This window comes from Typopeltis vanoorti, chromosome 25 (genome assembly GCF_054136105.1).
Source record: "Typopeltis vanoorti isolate ZY-2024b chromosome 25, IOZ_Tvanoo_1.0, whole genome shotgun sequence".
NCBI lineage: Eukaryota > Metazoa > Arthropoda > Arachnida > Uropygi > Thelyphonidae > Typopeltis > Typopeltis vanoorti.
Genome location: NC_143573.1, coordinates 76,127,762 through 76,151,998, shown reverse-complemented (window position 1 = coordinate 76,151,998; position 24,237 = coordinate 76,127,762). Strand labels below are relative to the sequence as shown.

Here is a 24,237-nt window from a genome sequence, read left to right as displayed (position 1 = left end):
CATAATCCTTTAAAAACTTTGAAGAAAAGTTGAAAATATAGGAAATCCCTTGTTTTATTGTAGTGGTATTGGGAGGAAGATTTTGACTAAAGAAGGCCACCCTCATGATCATGGACACCCTCATGGTCAAGGTGAACCATGCCATGTTATGAATCACGTGTTTTTAGCTGGTAGAAATTGGAGGAATATGATGCTCCCAAGTCAGTGCAAATATGTCTGGGAGAAATGACTGTGACAAGGGAACTGACAGAGTTTGAAAGAGGTGTTGTGATAGGATGGCAAACTGTTGACATATTAGGCCATCCTAGGTCAACAATCAGTGATACCATACTGAGAGAAGCAGAGGCGTAGCCAGGGCGGTCCACCCCAGACGGCACTTTGAACCTTTTTGAACCTTTGCAGTTAATTCTAAAATACCGCCTCGAGAACTCATTTCCAAATTTTGTAATACTACTATGAATTTTCCTCACAATTGCTGTAACTGTTGCTAGTTGTGAGAGGAGTTTTTCTAAATAAAATAGATTACGAATTACCTACATTACTATGAAATAGACTTTGCCAATGTCATCGACGATTTTGCTACAGAAAAGCAAGAAAATAACATTTTAGAATTTTGAAATTAAAGTTTCACTTCAAAAATAAATATAGTGTTTTTATTTATTTCCCTATATGTCATTTTGATTTTTTGTAGTATTTTTGGTGTCTATTGAGAGGGGCAGAAAATGTCTAGCTACACCACTGGATGGAAGCACTACCTGCAATGGATGATCCACCACATTCACCAGATGAAACTGTAACGTGCTATGAAAGTAATATGTAAAAAAATGCCATTAGTTGGCCGACACATTGAATGCAGAAGAAGGGGGAATTGATTGGAACCCAAATCTGCACAAAAACATTCAGAACCAACTCTCGCAACGAGTTTCCATGGTAGGACCACAACACGCAAGCCCCACATTACCTAAACCAACATACAGCATGGTCGTCAGTGGTACAAAGAGCATGTACAGCATGCTGTGGAAGCTCAAAAAACTGTGTCATGAAGTGAAGAATCATGCTGCACACTCTACTGGGCAGATGAATGAGCCTTGCAGATGCCCACTGAACATCTCTTAGAGTGTGTAAGCCCCAACTATGAAAATTTAGAGGTGGTAGTGTAAAAACTCGATGTTACGAAAATTAATAAAATCTCTAATACATTGATTTTTACTGTAGGAACACACCTTAAAAACCTTGTATATAATGTATCTATGTTTAGTATGTTTAAACTTTGTATAAAGATCAAAATAAGCCCAAAGGGAATTAACTCGCTCATTGTTTAAGAGCAGAAGTAGGATGTTTGAAACCAAGGGTAGTTAGTGTCTGTAAGTCGGCAGTTCCTTTTTGAAACGTATTTACGAGTGCTGTAGCAGGTGATCTTCAAGGTCAGTATTGAAAAGGGACGGCCTCCATCAGTCGGAAAGTCCCGTAGGCCACGTTGCCGGATTAAGGACATCAAAGGGGAAGAATAGGATTTGTCAGCGAAAGTTCGAGAACTGCCAGTCACATGCTGTTGTACGGGGTTCTCGTAACTACACCAAGACATGTACGGGGACATTTGGGGTCCAATAAACTTAACCCAAAGTGCAGGGGTATTGAGAATATAAGGCTTGGAATTTTGTTGAGAAGGGCTTCCTGTTTTCATCTTGCGTGATCTGTCCATAAGAGGTCGAGAAGGAGAGGTGTCGATTAGTTCCGGAGGGGAGAAATGGGAGTCCGTCCATGAAGAGAGTTTCCAGTCCGAAGCCAAGGATAAACCAGAGGTTACAGTCTAAGGGAAAATCTTGCCGTACTGGTTCAAGCCTTGCCACTCTGTTTGAGTACGTGCATGCCCACCGACTTATGCAGCTCCTCGCCGGTCAGTTCAAGATGCCGGAAGAAACCCATTCCAGTATCCCGATGGCTGACGTGATCCCTTGATAGTGCCATGTGACTCCCATCAAGGAAAAGAAGAAAACACGGAACGGAGAAGAAACCCCTTGAAGCCCCAGAAAAGAAAAGAAAAACAAACAAGGAGGGAAGGCGTATGCAAGACAGTCAGAGACCCACGTGAGTCTGAATGTTAATTATTTTATGTTTGTGATTTAAGAGAATTCCCCTCAAGGAACTGCTGAACTATTTAATATAGAAAAATAGTGGTTTAAGGTACACGAAACACTCGTAGATTTGTGTAAAAATGATTGAGTTTAACGTGAGCGTAGAATTTCCCTAAGAAAAACTGGGCTATTAAGATTTTTTTTTGATTAATGTGTGTGTTAATTTAATTGCTTATTCACATCACAGAGCTGTTTTAATCAAAGGGAATGAAATATGCCAATGTGATTATCAGTCAATTAACTAAGTCTTTAAGATGAGAATCTAAGAGTCATATAATGTGTGTGTGTGTGGTGCATGGTTAATTATGACTAATTACGATTGTTAATGCGCACCTAAAAATTTCTTGTTCTGTGTGAATAATATTTAGTATTTGATATAGAATGCATTATCTGAGATTTAATTAGAAAAAAAATAAGAGCGTTCATTAAGTATTACATTTGAGTAATTATTCACGATTAATGAATTTCTTGTATGAATGAAGTTTTGATTTCATGTATTGTATAGTAACTATTAGATCAGTAATTAAATTTTGTCATAGGCGTCATAGGCCCCATGACACCTATGTCATAGGGCATAGGTGTCAGAGCCCCCCCAGTATGCATATACATTTTTTATTTGCTTTCTGCACCCAATGGCTGCATTATAAACAGGTGCTACCATGTATTTTCTGCAACTGAAAATTTGAAACAGGATGTTGGGACAAATGTATTTAGTTAGATACTGTGTTTGGTGCCACAATAAAACCATTTGCTTATGTGCATGCAACATAACGTCTGTAGTAGGGAGATGTTTTTCACTATACTGGGGCATTTTCATTCCAGTCTTCAGACAGAATACACAGTAGGGAATAAAAATCCATCTATTCAAATGCAAACTGGCCCCGTGAATACACGCATCTCCAGTCATAAAAATTGTACCCCCCCCCCCTAAATGCCAGATTCTATGACAAGCTAGTTGGGGTTTCCTACAGTTGCATAATCACAGCAGACTCTGCACCAAGCAGGTTAAAAATGAAAAAAAATAAGAAGAAAATATGCAAGATATCCATATGTTCCATTCATAAGATTTCTGAGCTACAAAAAGCAAAGAAAAACTCATGAAATTCAAATTCTTGAACAGGCTTGTGGATAATTCTGATGATGGATTCAATCGACTTTGATATTTACAAAGCAGTTCATCTGATGAAGATATTTCAGAAAGTGAAGTTTGTGAATAGGCCGTCTCTACAAATCAATGGAATCTGGTTCCATTCGTGTGTAGAACATTGACAATTTTCCTCCAAATTAATCTGTTGTCTGGAGGAAAAGGTTTCCAACCTTTGATGTGAGAATTATTGTAAATAATAACAGAAAAGCATCCTTTGGTTTGTTTTACAGGAGAAAAATTCCCAACTTCCATGAAAAACCTTATTTAAAAATTCATATAAAAGTTTCCCTTGCCCTAAATGGGATTTTCATTCAGGTCTGTTTTCAACCAGAGATCAACATTACTACTTGACTGATCTTTGGGACATTCAAATACCTCTCTATAAGCATTATTTTTCTTTGTAGTTCCTACATAATTTTATGATTCATCCATTTTGCTCTTTGCCCTTCTAATTTCCAAACCAGCATAACTAAAAATAAATACATTTGGAATAACATTTAAGAAATATTAATTTACTAAAAGAAGTCTTGAATTATATTAGTATTATACTAATATATAGAATAATATTAATAGTGCATCTATTATAAGTAATGATGTTATAGTATGCCCACAGATGCAAGACCCTTCAACACTTCTGCACATGTCACAAGAAGGAGAATCCATTCCAATAATAAGGTAATCAATCCGTCTTCTCTGACAACAAAAATCAAGTTTCTACTAGTACAGTGACAGGCAAGAAAGCATGTGATTTTGCATGGTGGCAACCAATTCGTACATCCTTCATTTCTTTCTCCCCTTCAACATGAATAGACTATTCTTGGCAAGTCGCCAAGCGAAGCTCTCACAAGTGTGGGCATACTACATAAGCACTTAACAATAAAGTGTCAGATTTCAACTCAATCATTATGTGGATGTATATATTTTTGAAATATTTTCTTAAAAAACAGCAAAGTGAATCTAATTTCATTAATTATTAGTCCTCCCATTTTTTAACTTATGAATTCTGAATTATGCAGAATCTAGATTCTGTGATTCTATACAATGTTTTTTTAGACATTACATAAGAATTAACATCATTTTAGGATCAGATGCTCACATGAGATCTTCAGTTCCAGTTGTTTTCTTCTTTATTATTATTATTGCATGGGCACCTCCATGGAGTCTTAAGACTCACTATGGATGACCCAAACTATCACCACAATATCTATTGTACCTTTCCTTGAAATCATGAACAAAGCATTCACAACTGGCCCATTCCATTCACTCACCACTCTCCAAGTGAAAACTCAAGTTCTCATGGCCTTAAAAACCAGTCTTACCCAACTGCCAGGGATGACCTCTTGTTCTGCTCCCTATAGCCAAGTGCTGAAACATTTCCCCTTTATTAGTCCTATAAAATTCTTGAAGTAACTTAAATATTTCTATCATATCCTGCCTCACCTCTTTTTTTTTGCCTATCAACCAACTTGCAATCCATAAACCCTCAATCTATCCTCATAGGGAGCATTCAGACCATTCACTATCTTAGTCACTCACCTATGAATCTTCTCCACCACTTCCTCATCCCCCCAAAAAAGCTAAGTGACTGACCAGATCTGAGCATGGTAATCTAGATATGGCCTTAAGGCTTTATAAAGAGGAATGACAACTCCCTGCTTGTTAGTGTGTTCTTCAATAACCAAGTAACCCTGTGTGCTACCTGGCTACTTTAGCAATATGTCCTCTAAACTTCAACTCTCTATCTACTACTACATCCCAAATCCTTGGCTTAATCAATTTCCTGAAGTACAATTCCCTCAATATGATACACAGTTTATAGTCTTTGTATCTCAAAATGCATAACTTTATTTTTTCCACATTAAATTGATATCCATTATGTTTTACCCATACTGTCAACTTATTCAAATCATCCTGCAATTTGAATAAGTTGACTCTCTACATCACCTTTATTATCTATTACTCTACCAACTTTACATCATCAGCACACAACCGAATAGCTCCCTTCAAATTCTTACTTATATCATTTGAGTACAAATTAAACAGCAATGGTCCAAGCACAGAGCCCTGCTACACACCACTAGTCACCTGCCTTCTCCCAGATTCTGTTCCTCCACATATACATTTTGGTATCTGTCATTAGCCACCCTTGTATCCATATTACCAGTTTCATATATATCCCAATTTGTTGCAGTTTACATAACAGTTCCATGTGGTATCCTGTCAAATGCCTTTGCAGGACAGCATTTATCCAACTCAGCTGTCACCCTCTAAAAATTTAGTAAATTACTAAGGCATGACTGACCCTTCACAAAGCCATGCTGCCCCCTCATAGAGTATCAGCCTTATTTACGCATTCCTGAATTCTCTTTTGACCAACTCTTACATTACTTTTACCACCACCACTGCTAAGATACTGATCGGTCTATAATTTGCTACCACAGACTTAGATCCCCATTTATGCAAAGGAATTATTTTGTCTTTCTTCCATTCTCTTGGAACTTTACCAGAGATGAGACTCGAATTAAACAGACTAGTCAAAGGTATCATCAATTCCCCTATACATTCTCTTAAAACACAACCGTCCAATTCCACAGCTGTATTTGCATTCAGATTTTGCAATATCCTAAGTACTTCCAATTCATCAACCTCTGTTCTCGCATCAGTCCTGTAACCTCTGTCATAATATCTTCATTTGGATGATATACCCTTGCAAAGTGGTCACTAAATAGCTCAACAATTTCATCTACCACTGTCACCTCTCTGCCATCTGCACTCATGAAAATAATCCTTCCATTATATAAGTGGATATTAGATCTAGCATTATTTCAAAGCCAAATGTAGAAACTAAACTTTCGGAAAAAGTTGACCAGAGAGTAGAGCTTACGGGAATAGACTCACCTTCACGCAGACTACTTAAAAACACAGTTGCCGTCCAAGCATCTATATATTCACTTTCTATTAGTCCATTATAAGGTTTCACTGGTCTGACAGCTGTTTTGAACTGGTTGGTTCTCCTCAGAGACCAGGCAGAAACCTTAAGAGAGCAAAAACTCTCCTTTGCTCTCTAAGAGAGCAAACAAGAGTTTTTCTCTCTAAGACCATTCTGAGACCACTTTCATCCTTCTCCTTCAAGACATAACTTTCCACACACAATTAGGTGGATTCTTTAAGTCAGCCATCTCTGTATCCAAGCTTCTAATTGACTACCTTCATCATTAGATGGAGGACCTGCATGTATATATGTATGCAGTTCCGAAAAGTGGAAAATATGATTGGTTTATTCAGAATGACATAAAAGGGGATAACTATGGTATGAGGAAAAACAAAGGTTTTCCTCATATACTCATACCAAACAATGATAGGAGAAGAAAGGTTCTCTTCACCAGTACTTGTTAGAAAAAAGCAGCATCAAAAGCACAAGTTTTTTTGCACCATTTTTAAGATTGTCTTTAATAATAGAAAAAGCATAAGAAAACCACTTGCCTCTCTGTTTAGCCTTTATTGATTATGAAAAAGCATTTGATTCCATCAAAACTAATGTAATAATCAAAGCACTCCAGAATCAGGGAGTTCCTGGAGAATATATGGACCTCCTCCAGGAAATATACCACACTGCAACAGCAACAATCCAACTTCATGAGTAGCAATAAAATATCAATTGAAAAAGGTGTCCGACAAGGAGACTATCACCCAAAATCTTTGCAGCAGTCCTTCAAGAAATAATTAATAATATAAACTGGGCAAACCTTGGTATAAAAATTAATAACAGAAACTTAACACACCTAAGATATGCAGATGATATAATTTTTACAAACACTCCAGAAGACCTTAATATAATGATAGAAGACCTATATCATGAAAACAGAAAGTCGGTCTAAAAATAAACAGATAAAATCATGTTTAATCATTTTGTAACACAAAAAACATAATAATAGAAAACAATTTCTTGGAAAGAGTCTCTTCATGTACATACTTAGGTCATCTCATTGATCTAAACTTTGGACTCCAAATGAAAATAAATAGGAGAATTCAACTTGCCTGGAGCATTCAGAAAACTGAAAAGCATTTTTCAAAACAATGATGTCTCACTCTGTTTAAAAAGGAAGACATTTGACCAGTGTATACTTCCAATCATCACATATGGTTGTGAAACTTGATCGCTAACAAAAGCACTGGCAAATAAACTAACAACAACTCATAAAAAAATGGAGAGGTTGATGCTAGGCATGACATTAAAAGATAAAAAGTGAAACACCTGGACAAGAAGCCAGACTCACATCACTGACATCATTCTTCATCATAAGCGACTAAAATGGAAATGGGCCAGACATCTATCGAGAAGATATGATAAGCGATGGACCACCATACTATCGAACTGGATTCCAAAAGAAGGGAAACAAGGCTGAGGATGTCCTAAAAGAAGGTGGAGTGATGAATTTAGTGGCAGCCCATACATAAGCACTGCAACACTGCAGCACCCCCAAGGAAAAAAATGAAAAAATTAAATTTTGTTTGTGTTTATAAATAATAACAATGCTTACAAAAGTATATAAATGCAATACAACATGTTAAAGGTTACAGCTTATGTTTTGACATTGATTGAATAATTAATAATTGGAATTGTTCAATTAACGCTTTACATTATGAAACAAATGCACCGCGATCTAACGCCAATATTCGTTTGTGCTTGTCATTGCACGTTACATCATTTCCACACTGCTCAAACGGCAGTGTATCTTTAGTATGCTTATGCACGTTATTTCTGTGAGATATGAAACGTTTATTATTGGTGCGTGTAAGAGTGGTGAACTATTTTTTGTAAATCTTATTTTATTTAGTTAAAATAACATATAATTATTTATTTATTATAGATACAAGGCTGAATTGTGACGAGTGTCACTGTTGAAAATATGAAAAGAATTATATTTTTTCAATTATCGTTACACGAAACGATCTAATAGCGATATTCGTTTGCACTTGCAAGTTACGTCATATGATACACTGTCGTTTTGGCAGTGTATCATATGCTTCTGCAAATTATTTCTGTGAGATATGAAACGTTTATTATCGGTGAGTGTTCGTGGTGAACTATTTTTTGTAAATCTTATTTTATTTTGTTAAAATAACATATAATTATTTATTTTATAGATAAAAGGGCTGAATTATGATGAGTGTCACTGTTGAAAATATGAAAATAATTATATTTTTCAATTATCGTTAAACGAAACGATAATTGTGATCTAACGCTGATATTCGTTTGCGCTTGTACATTATGTCATATGATACACTGTCGTATCGTATGACGTAACGTACTGCCACTTGGGCAGTGTATCATATGCTTCCGTGCATTATTTCTGTGAGATATGAAACGTTTATTATTGGTGCTTGTTCGTGGTGAACTATTTTTTGTAAATCCTATTTTATTTTGTTAAAATAACATATTTATTTATTATAGATACAAGGCTGTTATGACGAGTGTCACTGTTGAAAATATGAAAAGAATTATATTTTTCAATTATTGTTACATGAAACAAATGCACTGCGATCTAACACCAATATTCGTTTGCACTTGTCATTGCTATTGATACAAATCTTTTATTATTAGTGTTTGTTCATGGTGAAGATAAAATGTTTTTAATAAAGCAATTTTTAATATGTAAATTTATTTATTAATAAATTCGTTACTGATTAAGGAAAAAAAAAAATTTTTTTTTGTATATGCAGCACCCCCACTTAAAATTTTCACTGGCTGCTAATGGATGAATTGTCAAATTTTATTGGGGAAAATTCGTCAACCATTGTCAAGAACAGCGAAAGGTGGAAAGAATTGGAGGAGGACTTCATCCAGCAGTGGACATTAAATAGCTGAAAAGAAGAAGAATCTAAGATAACACTCAATGAATCAAATAAAACTGCTAATCATACAGAAGCTCTAATAACCTACCAATCATGCAAGTGTGATAATACCAGAAGAATCAAGAATAAAAGTGATGAATTTTTAGCATTAGTGAGATCTGGCTAACAGAAGAAGATATCCTTACAGGAATAGAATGTGATGGGTACAGTGTATTCAAGGAGGATAGACAAATATATAAATGGTGGGAGCATTACTAACAACTGCAGGAGAATTAAAATCAGATAGGGTTGAGATATAAATGCTGGTAGTATGAATAATACATGTAGTAGGCTCGTGGCTAAGAAGAGGCAGAGAAGAGACTAAATATGTAGTTATGTGCTGTCGTAGCAGCCTAGATTCATTTGAAGAGAACTGTAGATAGTTAAATCTTATGAGTAGAAGTGGAGTTATTTATACAGTTGATTAAACTGTGGGATATAGACTGAAAGGAAAGAGAATTGATAGGGTTGAGGGATTACTGTAATAACACATGTTAGGGCAAGATGTTTCTGGTCACCTAGTCACAGTTTTCTGTTTATGTATTGGTAGACATACCATATATTGTGACAGATTTTTCAATGATAATGAAATCTGCATCTGGAAGGAGAGAAACGTATTTGTTTCAGAATATATTCTTCATCGTCATTGGCTCAATGGCCCTGTGTGGTCCCTGACATTTTTCAGAAACTTCTGCCAGCCTTCCTTATTCATTACTAAGTTCCTCCAGTTTTTAATTCCCAAAGTCTTAATATCCTGGATCACTCCATCTTCCTATTTCAATTTAGGTCTTCCAATTTTCCTGTTGGCCTAGTATTGAATATCTTCTTAACAACTCTGTTATTATCCATGTTTATAATATGCCCTGCCCAAATTAATCTATTGATTTTAATGTAATCAATAATGCCTGAGCCTCCATAGCTCAGTCATTATAGACAAAGCCCTTTGGTCAGAAAGACCTGGTTTAGATTCCAGTCAGTGATGTGAAGAACCTTTATCTGGTGTCTTTTGACGAAAGGTGAGTTAGCTAGTCTCATACGGAGGCAGGAGGTTTTTTCACCTGGAAACTGACAGAAAGAATATTTCTGGATCTCAACACTGATGTCATTTTATAATTAACTTCTGATCTCAGGTATATAAAGCTATATAGGGGTTCAAATTATTGGAAACAATTTTGATTTGATAAGAATCATCATCACAAGTTTTTCTTGTTACTGGCATATAAAAAGGTTGTTTGAAAATTTTTGGTAAAAAAATAAGTTAAACCGTTTTTGGAAAACATCTTTATTCCTCAACATAGTTTCCATCAAGGTTTTCACATCTGGTCCAGTGAGTTTCCAATTTTTTCATCCCATCTAAAAAAGTAGGATTTGTGAAATTGTGCAAAATAGTCACTGACAGACTTGATGACATCCTCGTTCGAAGAAAATTTTTTACCACCGAGCCAAATTTTTAAGTTTGGGAACAAGTCACATGGGGCCAAGTCTAGAGAAAACAGTGGATGTGGAACCAATTCGAACCTCAAGCCGTGGGATTTTTCCATTGCGACGGACGATGTGTGGCATGGTACATTGTCTTGAAGAAAGAGCACTTTATTGTGTGCCAATCTTGGCCGTTTTTTCTTCAGTTCTTTTTTTTCAATGGTCTAACAATGACACATACACTCCTGTTATTGTCTTACCCTTTTCCAAATAGTCTATCATGATAATTCCTTAAGGGGTGCTTAAGGGTCAAAGCTGTATAACTGAGAGGTCTCCTCTCAGTTATACAGATCCACATAGCCTTTAAAGGAATGTGGAGAACCGACCAGGGCTTTTAGCCTAGTGTCCAATCCTCACCTTCTCGTGGTGAACCCTGTTGGGTATCTACTTGGATACTGAACGAACAAGGATGGGCCGGCAATTTGGAATTTAGCTGCCAAAATTGTATTCTTATTTGTTAAACCAAAATAAAAAATGATGGTACAACATGACAAAATTTTAACCTTTTAAAACGGCTGGGGTGTTGCCCGGTTAAACAAGGCCCTCGTTGTTTTCGCCAGGGAACCATGGCGAACAGCAAAAAGTCAGCTACTGGAACAAATCTGAAAAACACCCCAACTCAACATCACCAGAGTTAAAGATCAGTACTATCAACATAAGAAGCCTGAATGGCAAAGAAACGGAGCTAGCTGAGGAATTAGATAAGTACCAGATCGACATAACAGGTGTGACTGAAACAAAAAAGATAAAAACTGGTGAGATCTTTCTGAGCAATAAATACAAAATGTTATATTCAGGGAATGACAATCAAGGAAAAGAAGGTGCAGCCATAGTATTCAACACAAAATACGAGGCTAATCTTCTTGAATGGCAGACAGTCTCAAGTAGAGTAATGTGGGCAAATATGAGAATGGGGAACTGGACAATGAGACTTATTTGTGCCTATGGTCCCACAGGTTCTACTAAGGTAGAAGTGGAGGAATTTTTTGAGGCTTTAGAAAAAGCAACTGACACAATGAAAAAGGAAAAGTTGGTCCTTGTTGGGGATCTAAATAGCAGAGTAGGAAATGATTGTGAGACATACAAAAATATTTTGGGAAAATTTGGAGAAAAGAGCAAAGCTAATAATAATGGCAAATATTGTTGGATTTCTGCTCAGGACATGGACTGGTTATTACTAACACCATGTTACAACATAAAAATGTGCACAAATTCACATGGAGAGAAGAGGCAAGGAATAAGAAAAGTCTCATTGACAGTGATGTTTTCTCCCTGGTGCAGGACACCAGAGTGTACAGAGGATTTGAAATTGGAAGTGATCACTATCTAGTCTTGAGCAGGATAAAATTGAATTTCATATTGATAAGAATAACATGTAAGAAAGTTTTAAAGCAAATAAAAGTTGAGCAGCTCTCAGATGTAAACTGTAGATTAAATACACAAAGATTATTGAAGAAAAAATGAAAGAGTTTGAGAACAGGAATCAAACCTTGGAGATTCAGTGGCAAGCCTTGAAAAAAAAAAGCCCTGATTCATTCAGCCAGAGAAGCATGTGGTGAAGTTGTCTGCAAGGATAGAAAAGTTCCTGGCAAATAAGTCAGCTTGTGCTCTTAGAGAATACAGAGACAAATGCAAGAATGCTAAACACTGTGTAAAACTAGCTAAACAAGTCATGGGAGGACTTTGGCAAGAATATAGAAAATAAATATCAAGAAGGTGGCAAAATATTCTGGAGGTTGTTGAAGAGGCTTGGGAATGGAGGAAAGAGTGCTGTAAAAGGAATTAGAGATGATAAAGGTGACATGAAAACGGGAGAAAACGATATCCTTGAAGTATGGAGTAATTACTTTGAAAAACTGTTAAATGAAACAAGCAGTGATGACAGCACAGTGGTAAAAAACACTGACCAGGCATGCAGTCAGGAATGCATATCCATACTTGAAGTAGAAAAAGCCATCAAAGGCTTGAAATGTGGAAAGGCAGAAGGAGTAGATGATATTCGACCAGAAATGCTGAAGTATGGTGGTATAAGAATCTTACAGTGGCTGCACTGCATAGTTCAGAAAGCCTGGACAGAGGGACGAATTCCCGATGATTGAAGTAGAGCTCTCATAGTACCCATATATAAAAAGGGAAATAAAACTGAACGTGAGAATTACAGAGGTTTATCCCTACTGAGTGTTCCTGGCAAGATCTATGCAAGTATACTTGAGAAACGGTTGAGAAAAATTGTGGAAGAAAAGCTTGGTGAAGAACAAGCTGGATTCAGGCCAAATAGAGGCAGGATCAGATCTTCACTTTACGACAAACAGTCGAGAAAGCATGGGAATATAACAAAGATCTGTATTTAAGTTTTTTCGATTTGGAAAAGGCATATGACAAGGTGTCAAGAGAGAAGATATTCAATACCCTACAGTTATATGGTGTCAATGGGGCATTATATCAAGCAATACTCAGTCTTTATTTGAGTTGTAAGTCAGCAGTTAGAATTGAAGGAAGTACAGGAAGATGGTTTAATGTTAAATCTGGTGAGAGACAAGGATGTACATTAATCCCCTCTGTTATTCATTATCTATATGGATCAATTATGAAGGAAAGTGGTATTAAACATGATATCAAAACTGGAGATGTTAATGTCAGCTCTTTGCTTTATGCGGATGATGTTATACTTCTAAATAAATCCGCTACAAGTCTGCAAGATTCTCTGACTAAATTGAATAACTGTTGTAATAGATATGGTATGAAGGTGAGCAATAAAAAGACAAAGACAATGAAAATAGGAAGAATCATTGAAAATATCAACAGTGTTGTGAATGAGGAACCTGTGGAACAAGTAAAACATTTCAGCTACTTAGGCACGATTTTTAGTGAAGATGGTAAATTAAATATGGAAATAGATAACAGAATCAACAAAGCTGATATGGTAGGAAGTCAACTGAATAAATTCATATGGAATAAGAGAGATCTTAGTTGGAACACTAAATTAGCTGTATACAGGACAGTGTTCAAACCAGTTTTAACTTATGGATCTGAGAGCTGGGTCAGAAGTAAAACATTTGACCAAAGACTAGAGACCGCAGATATGAGTCCTGAGAAAGATTAGAGGCGTGAACAGATGGCATCAATGGCAATATCATATTAAAAACGAGGATATGAGGAAAGAACTTGACATTGTCAGCATCCAGGAATGCGTTAGCAGAGCTGATCTTAGGTGGTATGGTCACTTAAACAGAATGGCTGAAGAAAGATTAGCAAAACAAGTGTTCTCTGCCAGGTTGGCAGGAAAACGACCCAGAGGAAGACCAAGATATAGGTGGATTGATACGGTACAAAATGCCTTAGATGATAGAAATATAAGATCTGATAATGTTGGAGTCTTGACAAGTAACAGACTGATTTGGAGGAAAATTGTAGATAGGAAGTTAGTAATGATGTAATTTTTTTCATGTAGTACTATCATATCCTGTACATCCCTTGAGGGTACATGGCAGGAATTTGATGATGATGATAATTCCTTGGGAATTCCAAAAAAACAGTAGCCATCACCTTCCCAGCCGACAAACAGGTCTGCACTTTTGTCAGTGCTCTTTCACCAGGCATTGTCCACTGTTTTGCTGTTTGGACTAAGGTGTGTAGTGATGGATCCAAGTTTCATCTACAGTCACGAATCGACACAAAAAATCCTGCAAATTGCGATTAAACATTGCAAAACTCTGCGTTGAAATGTCTTTTTGGATGCGTTTTGATTGACAGTCAACAATCGCAATACTCATCACACACACAGATTTTTCGTGTGTAATTTTTCATGGCAGGATATTATACACCCGTTCAGTTGAGATGCCTACAATCTCAGCAATATCATGCACTTTCACTCAGCGGTCTCCCATAAATATGCAATGGATTTTATCAATCATTTCCTTCATAGTGACTTCAGTGGGGCGTACCAGAGTGCACTTCATCTTCGATAAACTTACGACCATGTTCAAATTAAATTATCCAAAAATAAATAGTCTTTAATGTTAGTGCAGAGTCCCCATGAAATGCATCTAACTCAGCTTTGATCTGCACGGCCGTTCACTTCCTCAAATAAAAAGTATTTCTGCACGAAACTTGTTTTTCTCCATTTTTATGAAAAATGTGAACACAGTCATTTTAAATGTTTGCCAGGGGTCATGAAAAAGATTATACGTGTCGACACTGGTATGAATGAATGAATTGTGTTGCTGTCTATTGGAAATTTACCAAACTTTTCAAACAACCCCCGTAATTTGTTTCTACAGATGCATCTTCTTTCCTGCATTTTCTAAACTGATGAAAGTAAGTTTCTTTCATTACTTTTTGTATCCTTCCTCTAACATCGATATCGTCTGCATATGCCTGAAGTTTTACTAATTTATAAAAGAGACTTCCTCTTTTATTAATACCAGCATCTCTGAAAATCTTTTCAAGCACTATATTAAACAGTAAGCAAGCTAAGGCATCCCCTTCTCGAACACCATGTTTTATATGTATTAGATCAAACAAAATGTTTTGAATTTTAATCTGACACCGAGTGTTTGTTTCTAATTTTAGCTTTAACTAAGGCAATAAGTTTCCGAGGTGTCTGTAGCTTCTCCATTGCGATAAATAAATTAGATCTATTATTTTTATGGCAATTTTACCTGCTTTTGTTTAGGAGTGCCCCTAGTTTAATGTCATCGACTTTTTTACTCAAGAATTCTTAGGGCATTGCCGACGTATTTTAGAGGCAAATATATGTAGCATAATAGAAGAAAATTCTTCGCACATACCTTTTCTTGGATGCGCGAGTGGAGTGGAGTGGCTTAGGCAATGTGTTGCCTAAGCCACTCCACTCCACTCCTCTTTCAACACCAATAACAGCAGAAGTATGCACACCCCAGAAAGAAGACAGGCAACGACATCCAAGAAAAGGTATGTGTGAATTTTCTTCCATTATGCTATCATATATATTCTCACTATCATATATTTGCTTCTAAAATACATCTGCAATGCCCTAAGAATTCTTGAGTAAAAACCCAATGACATTAAAACAGGGGAACTAAACAAAAGCTGGCAAAATAGCCATGAAAATAATAGTTTTTAAGAGGAGTAACATGGGAGTTTTCCCAGAAATAATACCTATAAATTAGATCTGTCTATGTTATCATACGCAGCTCTAAAATCTATGAAGAGATGGTATATTTCAATTCCAAATTCATTGCATTTTTCAAATATTTGGCATGGAGATAGCTGTCTAGAGATACCTGTAGATTTTGCTTGATGGAATCCACATTGATCCACCAGTAGCATTTTCTATATAAGGCTGAAATCTCTTGAATGGAATATTGAACTGTTTCAATTTGTCAAATGATAGGGCTGATAGGGCAGTACAACCAGGAACTGCTATCTTATTTACCCATAGCCACTGTCCCGGAGAGAGAATATAACAGTAGATGATTGTTGAAGATATGTATTTTTAAAAATATAAGCAACTATTGCTTAGGTATAAGGAAAACATCATTATTGCTCACCAGAGGATGCGGGAAAAAGGTGGACTGATGATTCCCTGTTTCCTATAGATGGAAGGAATTTTATAGGTGGTACATAATAAATTGATTCTTCTATAGTTAGAGCAGATCATTACATTGCCTTTCTTATGTATAGGGCATATTATTATACTCAGATTCCACTCATCTAGGACTGTTTCATTAATCCAGATTTTGGTTGTAAGTTGACACAGCTGCCTGAAATTTTTTTTATTAATTCTTCTTGTATCATATCTATTCTTGGGGGTCTTACTGTTCTTAAGTTTTGTAATAGCTATTCCTGCTTCAGCAACTGTTGGTATGGTTCAACTGCTTCTAGAGCATCTGTTTGGCTCTCTATTTTATAGATGTCATCTGGCTGATCAGATATGTTAGTATTCAACAGTTGATCAAAATGCTCTACCCATCTTTCTAGTATCCTTTCATTCTCACTCAGGATTATGCCCTCCTTATCCATACATAACACTGTTCTTGGCTGGAAATCCAGGTTCTATTTAACTTCTGATAATAGGTCCTACTTTCATTTATACTTCAGGGATGTTTTAGCTCTTTAAGTTCATCCTCATAGTGTTTTTTCTTTCTATTATGCATATTTTTTCTTCCTTTCTGGCCATATGATATTCCTCCGAAGTTTTACGAGTGTGATTCCTTTGCTGCATTCATCTATTTACCTCATTTTTTGCTAGTCACACATTCACATTCCACATCAAACCAGTGGTTATATTCAACTCTACCTCTTTTTCCTAATACCATATTTGCTGTTGTCGCTATGACATTCTTAAGAGTTTCCCAGACATTACTCCTCTCACTATCAGAGTAGATAGGCTTTCATTAATTTTTTTCACAATATCTGGCCTTGACTTCTAATTCCTTCAGTATTGTATTACTTAACTTTCTGGCAGGGGATCCGTACATCTTCCTTGTATTTGAGATTCTGCTTCTAATCTTTGCTAAAACTAGTGGTCACAGTCAATATTTGCTCCACTATAGAATCTGCCATCCATCTAGTTAGACAAGTGTCTTGCATCTATTAGGATGTGATCAATTTGGTCAAAGAAGCTTCATCAGGAAACATCCAGGTCATTTTATGAATGTTTTTGTGATTAAACATTGTACTGCCAACAACCATGTTTCTTGAAGAAGCAAAATTGATCAATCTATTCCCATTATCATTGGACTCATTATGTAAACTATATTTCACAATAGTTGGCTTATATGTATGCTCTTTGCCTATCTCAGCATTCAAATCACCTATAATAATTTTGAAAAAATGTCCTTTGATTCCTAATCTACACATTCTAGGTGATTTTGCTTTGAAGTCTATGATAAGATGTTTTATTCTCTTATTTACAATGAAGCCTATTCCTAATACATGATCTTTCTTTTGGCAGGTATAAAATACAGGGAACCCTTGTATAACGCGGATATTAGGTTCTATAGAAATACCACGTCATATAAATCGCGTTATGCGAGACTCAGATCACATAGAAAAAGTAGGGTTATGTTCCAAAATCGTTTTTTTCTTTTTTAATTATATAAACAACAACGACATATCCAACAAAAAATATTTTTATTTAATTCAGGTAATTCATGTAAATTAAAAAAACATATAAACTATGAAACAAAATACATAGTGTAAACTTATAAAAGTATAAATTTTATGTAAACTTCATTGCTTATAATGCATAAAATGCTTTAGGCAAAATAAAATAAAAAGCGCATAATTTAATCGTCATCACTGTCTTCAAAACGAACATTCCATAGATGTTCTTTATTTATGAGTGGCCGGACGTCATCATCACTTGAAATCTCTTGGACGTCATTTGTATAATTCTAATTGCATACTTTGGATGGTTTAAATATTAAGAAATCAGTAATAAGACTTCTTGCTTACCACTATGCTGCAATTTTTTTATGAAGTTCATAATATGGAGCTAAACAAATATCCAACTGTCTCGTGAATTTTCCGGAGCGCTCCATTGAGGGATCATTATCCATAAAATAACTTCCAAACTTCCTTGCCAAGTGCAATCCTTCTGCTAATTTCTTTAAACTGAATTCTTTCACAGATTCATCATCACAATCAGAATCTTCGGCAGAACTTTCCCCACCATTTGGTGCGATGTCATCTGTTAATTGTGCCGGTTCCTCCTAATTTAAATCTATTTCGCCATCAGTTAATTCACTAATTTCGTTCTCAACCATCAACTATTGCAAAATTCCTCTAAGTGGCTATAACTATTAAAATAAAATTTTTACATAAACAAGCTTTACATATTGTATGTAACTCACCAGAAAATAAAGTGCTCAGCTTGAGATTAACACACTTATGATTTTTAATACACTTTCCTGGCAGAAAACGAAGACAACATTCAACAATAAACACTTTATACGATAAACAATTGACGTAAAGTACATGCCTGCAAAAGAGTATTTCCCCTAATATAAATTCACTACTTATAATTACATGCGCGATACAGGCAGACGCAAATTTAACAAAGATAAAATTTGATTTTTAATTTGCGCAGGGAAAAAAAAAATGAAAAGATAAAGGGTTAGTACAATTTGTAGACCATGTTTTTTTCAAAATGGCATTGTATAAGTACTGCACTGAACAAGGGTTACTACAATTTGTAGACCGCGTTATATGATGGTTACCTGTATATGATTCTTCTTTTCTATGATCCCTCTCCTGTCCATCTAATTTCTTGTATAGCAGTAATATGTCATTTATATTTATCTAAGTGCTCCAGCAGCATTCTTAGGGCTCTAGACTGATAAAGAGAAAGTATGTTCCATGATCCATTTCTAAAATCCTAAAAACATATACCATTTTGTTGTCATTTAGTCTGTCCAGCAGTTATTGTTTTCCCAAATTCTGACAAGATAATTTTTCAGGGATGGGGTTGTCAGGAACTATGGAGGATCGATATTTTCTGTTAGGGTTTCTCCTTTATCTGAATGGTCCTAATTTGAAAGCATTGGAACTCAGTTTTTTTGCCCTTGCATAACTTAGCCATAAAACGTTGCCCAGGATCCTTGATGAAGACATGCACGCATTGGACTTGGTAGGAATAAATGGCATTTCCTGAGTTTTATTAGTACACATCAATAAGAAAGATGTGTACCCTTGAGACCACATACTGCCCCTTTGATTTCCTCAGAATATATTAGGAAACAATAAGGAGAATGCTATATTTGGTTGGTATATTTTAATTACTAAAAGGTGTAAATATATGAACCAACATTAATGAACCATGTGAGAACAGATGTGAATAGAAATACTTTCATTACAGACAAATGAATTATTAGTGATTTAGAGTTGTGATATTATATACATGTATCTAGTAAGTTGCTAGGGTGAAGTGAAGTTATATGTGATCCTATAAACTCTAGACATTATGTTTACCTTTATGATAGGCATAATTAAAAACATATGAAGAGGGAGAGAGAGCATCAAATTCCCAACATGTACCTTCAGGGAGGTATTCAGGATATTATGATAGTTACATCATTACTAAATTCCTATATTATTCTGAAAACAAAACTGAGATGAGTGAATATATTTTAGTATATTAAATAACAAATTTCATTCAACAACATCCAGACAGATTAATGTGTATAATTTCCAAATTTTGCCAAACACTGAAGACTTATAAAGTCAGATTAAAATTAAAACTGAGATGGCTCAAAAGGTATTTGTAAGGATTCTTTATCTGGAATAAAATATGCCAGAACCAAGGAACAACTTATGTACAGAGAAAACAAATCTAATTGTCACTTATGAAATGTTTCTGCAAATCTACCCTACAGCAATGAAGAGCAAAGATGAGGACATACCATATTATTTATAAGTTTTATGAATATTTCATATATGTACATAATTAGTAATTAAAATTTGTAATAATAAAGAAAGATAAATCTCAAAACTTACTTATGTTGTGCTTCTAAAGCCTTTTCTAATTTGCTGTGGCAAAGAACGGCATGCAGCCTCTGTTCAGCATTCTTAAAATCTGGCTGAACTTTCAGTGTATTTTCAAAACAGATCATGGATTTATTGTAATCTGCCAATACCTGAAATGCAATACAGCAATTAAATCCTTTTCATAATTTTAAAATACACTGACATGTTTTTATACAACTGAAAAGATACCTGTGGTGAATGAAATAAAGTTTAAAAACTTTGCAAATAATTTTAAGTTTAAGAAATCTTTTAGAAACATATCACCTGTCATTATAATAAATGAGGGAGCACTTCTATGAATGTCAGGTCTAATTATGTTCCTTTTGGCTGGTGAAGCACATAATGAATTTAGGAAAAAGCACTATCTTCATCATCTCAAAAAGACATATCATGTTCTACTTAATTATTACAACAAACTCCAAAACTTTTGAAGCTCTATAAAATTTTCTGAGTTACTGCAATCTAACAGATAAGCTTAGGTGTTGATGGTTATTCATGACTTATTTTTCATGGTATTAACAACACCACAAACACTTTTATCAACAAAGATGTTTTATTAACGCTTATATTTCGCTGATTTTCAACTCAGCATCATCAGAGCACAAAGAACATGTAAACGCGACAGTGAGCGAGTGAAACAATATAATGGCAAAAGACAAAAGATCTAAAGTCCTATTTTTTTGACGCCCTGTAACGGGAGAAAAAAAAAAAAAAAGCAGTTATCCAGGAGTTTTTCTTAGGATAACCGTCTCCCAAATTTTTGGCAAATTAATGCAACCATATTTGTTAAGGTTGGGAGAATTCTTCAAAGCCATTGTTGACTCAAAAAATAATCTTTCAGATCTATAACGACTCCTAAATAGCACATCCTGAAATATGGACTGTCCTACAGCACATCTCCGAAGTTGCAGCAAAAAAAGAATTCACAAAAGTAAAAAGCAAACACCTAAAGAAATTTGAACTCCTACAACAGCGCCAACATACGAAGTCCCGACCGCAACTTCGACGAGACCACGTGGTCGTAAACCTATCGTCGGAAACACTCACTGAAGAAGCCAAGAACGCTCTCAGTCTAAGACATAACTTTGCCGTCACGCCCAAACAAATTCCTAAACTAGAAATTATGATGAAAGTAGAACAGGGTATCCACGATCTTCCACCAGCAATGGCCAATAACGTGCGACTAGATATAGCAAGCATTATAAACAAGGCTAAGCCTCCAATATGCCACGTAATATGCAATATGCCACGTAAGCAAATAACTGCCCTAAAAAAGTTATATAATAATAGAAATAATATTATTACAAAAGTCGATAAAGGAAATGCAACAGTTATAATAAATATAGAAGAGTATAACAGAAAAATGCAAGATCTCATATGTGACAGTTCCACATATCAAATTATACATCGAGACCCTACGATGTCGCAAAAGAAAAAAGTTCGAAAATTACTGAAAAAAGTGATATCATGGCCCAAAGAAATCATCAGGAAAATAAAACCAATTCATGTTAAAACACCCCGTATTTATGGATTACCAAAAATCCACAAAACTAATATTCCCCTATGCCCCATAGTTGATAGCATAGATAGCCCCACATATAAACTGGCCCCGCATTTAGCTAAGTCGCTTGTCCCACTTACTGGCAACTCCTCTACTTTTGTAAAAAATTCAATCCATTTCAAATACTGGCTAAAAATCTAATCTTAAAAGATTCAGACATAATGGTAAGTCTCGATGTCACCTCCTTATTTACCAGTGTATCACTTATAAACACTCTTGATTTAATCAAGTCTAAATTTCCCCCAGATATTTTTGAATTATTTCAATTTACCATGAATGCAGGTTACTTTACATGGGAGGGGAAATTCTACAAACCCCCCCCCCCCCGCCGTTACCAAATTTTTACATGGAACACTTGGAAAACAAAGTACTTACCACAGCTACATACAAGCCACAAGTGTGGTTAGGCTATGTAGATGATGTTTTTGCCATCTGGCCCCATGGACAAGACACCTTGGATGCTTTTGTCACCTACCTAAACAGCCAACACCCCAAAATTTACTTCAGAGTAGAAAAAGAATCAAATAACTGTTTACCATTTCTTGACACATTAGTCACCCGCCTTTCAGATGGATCACTATCTTTTTCTATTTACAGAAAGTCTACACACACACAGGAAGATACCTACATAAACAATCTCATCATCATCCAGTCCAACAGTACGGCATTTTAAAAACACTTACACACAGAGCCAGAGCCATTTGTTCTAACGATACAGCTCTGACCACTGAACTCCAGTACCTGCGCCATACGTTCTTAGCCAATGGCTACAATCCCTACAAAATAGATAAAATACTACATAAGCCCATTACTCTGCCCTCCCCTAATACACAAGAATACAACATGACCATTTCTATTTCCTATATCAGAGGTACATCGGAAAAGATAGCCAAAGTATTGTTGAAACATGGCCTTCGCACCACCTTCAAACCTCATGTCAAGCTGGCAACTCTCATCTGCTCGCCTAAGGATAAACTTCACCCTTTAGCACACCCAGGAATGTATGAAGTTCCATGTGACTGTGACTTGGCCTATTATGGGCAAACAGGAAGATCAGTGAACATCCACCTGGAAGAACATGAAAGATACATTCACTACTATTACTATGGCAAGTCGGGACTGGCAGACCACGCTTTGGACACTTCTTCACACAGGATTAGATGGAGGAAAACGAATGTGCTATTTAGGAGTCATTATAGATCTGAAAGATTATTTTTTGAGTCAGCAATGGCTTTGAAGAATTCTCCCAACCTTAACAAATATGGTTGCATTAATTTGCCAAAAATTTGGGAGACAGTTATCCTATAAAAAACTCCTGGATAACTGCTTTTTTTTTTTTTTTTTGTTAGAGGGCGCCAAAAAAAAAATAGGACTTTAGATCTTTTGTTTTTTTCAATTATATTGTTTCACGCACTCACTGTCGCGTTTACATGTGCGTTGTGCTCTGATGATGCCGAGTTGAAAATCAGCGAAATATAAGCGTTAATAAAACATCTTTGTTGATAAAAGTGTTTGTGGTGTTGTTAATACCATGAAAAATAAGTCATAAAGAGTTACTGCAATGTTCAGATTTTTGCTAGGACATACCATCAGATTCATATCCATTCCCTCCAACTTTTGCAATAGTTTTCCATGCAGTATTCTGTCATATGCCTTTGCAAAGCTAACAACAATAGCATGATATAACCATATCCCTCATATAATTCATTTGTCACTATTATAAAATGCAAGCAAATTACTAAGGCAAGACCTTATCTTTTACAAAGTCATGATGTCCACCATAGAGAACTGAATTCCTATCCACCCATTGTTGGATAGGAATTCAACTTCATCTGTCACTCTCCTACCATAAGCATTGATTAAATAAGTTAATATCTGGTCAGTAATTTGCTATGTCTGTCTTGGGGCTACCTTCATATAATGGAATTATCTTATTCTCTTTCCACTTCCTTGGAATACTGCCAATTCTCTTGCGCTTTTGTGTAGCACACAGGTTGAAATGCCATCAAGTTCCACTGCAGTATTCATGGTGATATTTTTCAAAATGCTGAGCACCTCCTGTTTGTATACCTCAATTCTCATATCAGTCTCTGTTGTATCAGCAACTATAAAATCTGCAAATGAATGATACATCGTTTGAAAGTGACCACTCAGCAACTCAACTATTTCTACTGCTTCTGTCACTCTCCTACCATAGGCATTGATTAAATAAGGGTTACTTGAACATAAGCACTGCAATACTGCAACAGTATATCTGATAACCAAGACAGCTATTAAGTAACTAAATGGCAGGTGGTGTGTACAGTATAGCATGGATATGCTGGACAAAGGGATGATTGACGCCCTGGGCAGGATGGCACGAGATTTCATCACACTATTCAAAACAGCACAAATTGTTTATTCCTGGAATTTTCCATTTAACATTTTCGGAACAGCATTGACTGCGTATAACAAACTGCAGAAAGCAAAACCGCAGATAAGGGAAGGACTACTATATGTACTAAGTCCAC

General features: G+C 35.7%; 1 protein-coding gene across 3 annotated transcripts in view; it reads right to left on the bottom strand.

The window, feature by feature from the left end:
- The window catches only part of LOC150092858 (tetratricopeptide repeat protein 17-like), a 191,252-nt gene that overhangs the window by 54,343 nt on the left and 112,672 nt on the right, over positions 1-24,237 (bottom strand). For all 3 annotated transcript variants that reach the window (XM_090414329.1, XM_090414327.1, XM_090414328.1), the window contains exon 6: positions 20,137-20,276. In XM_090414329.1, coding sequence (XP_090270455.1) covers positions 20,137-20,276 — 140 coding nt within the window. The remainder of the gene's footprint in view (positions 1-20,136; positions 20,277-24,237) is intronic.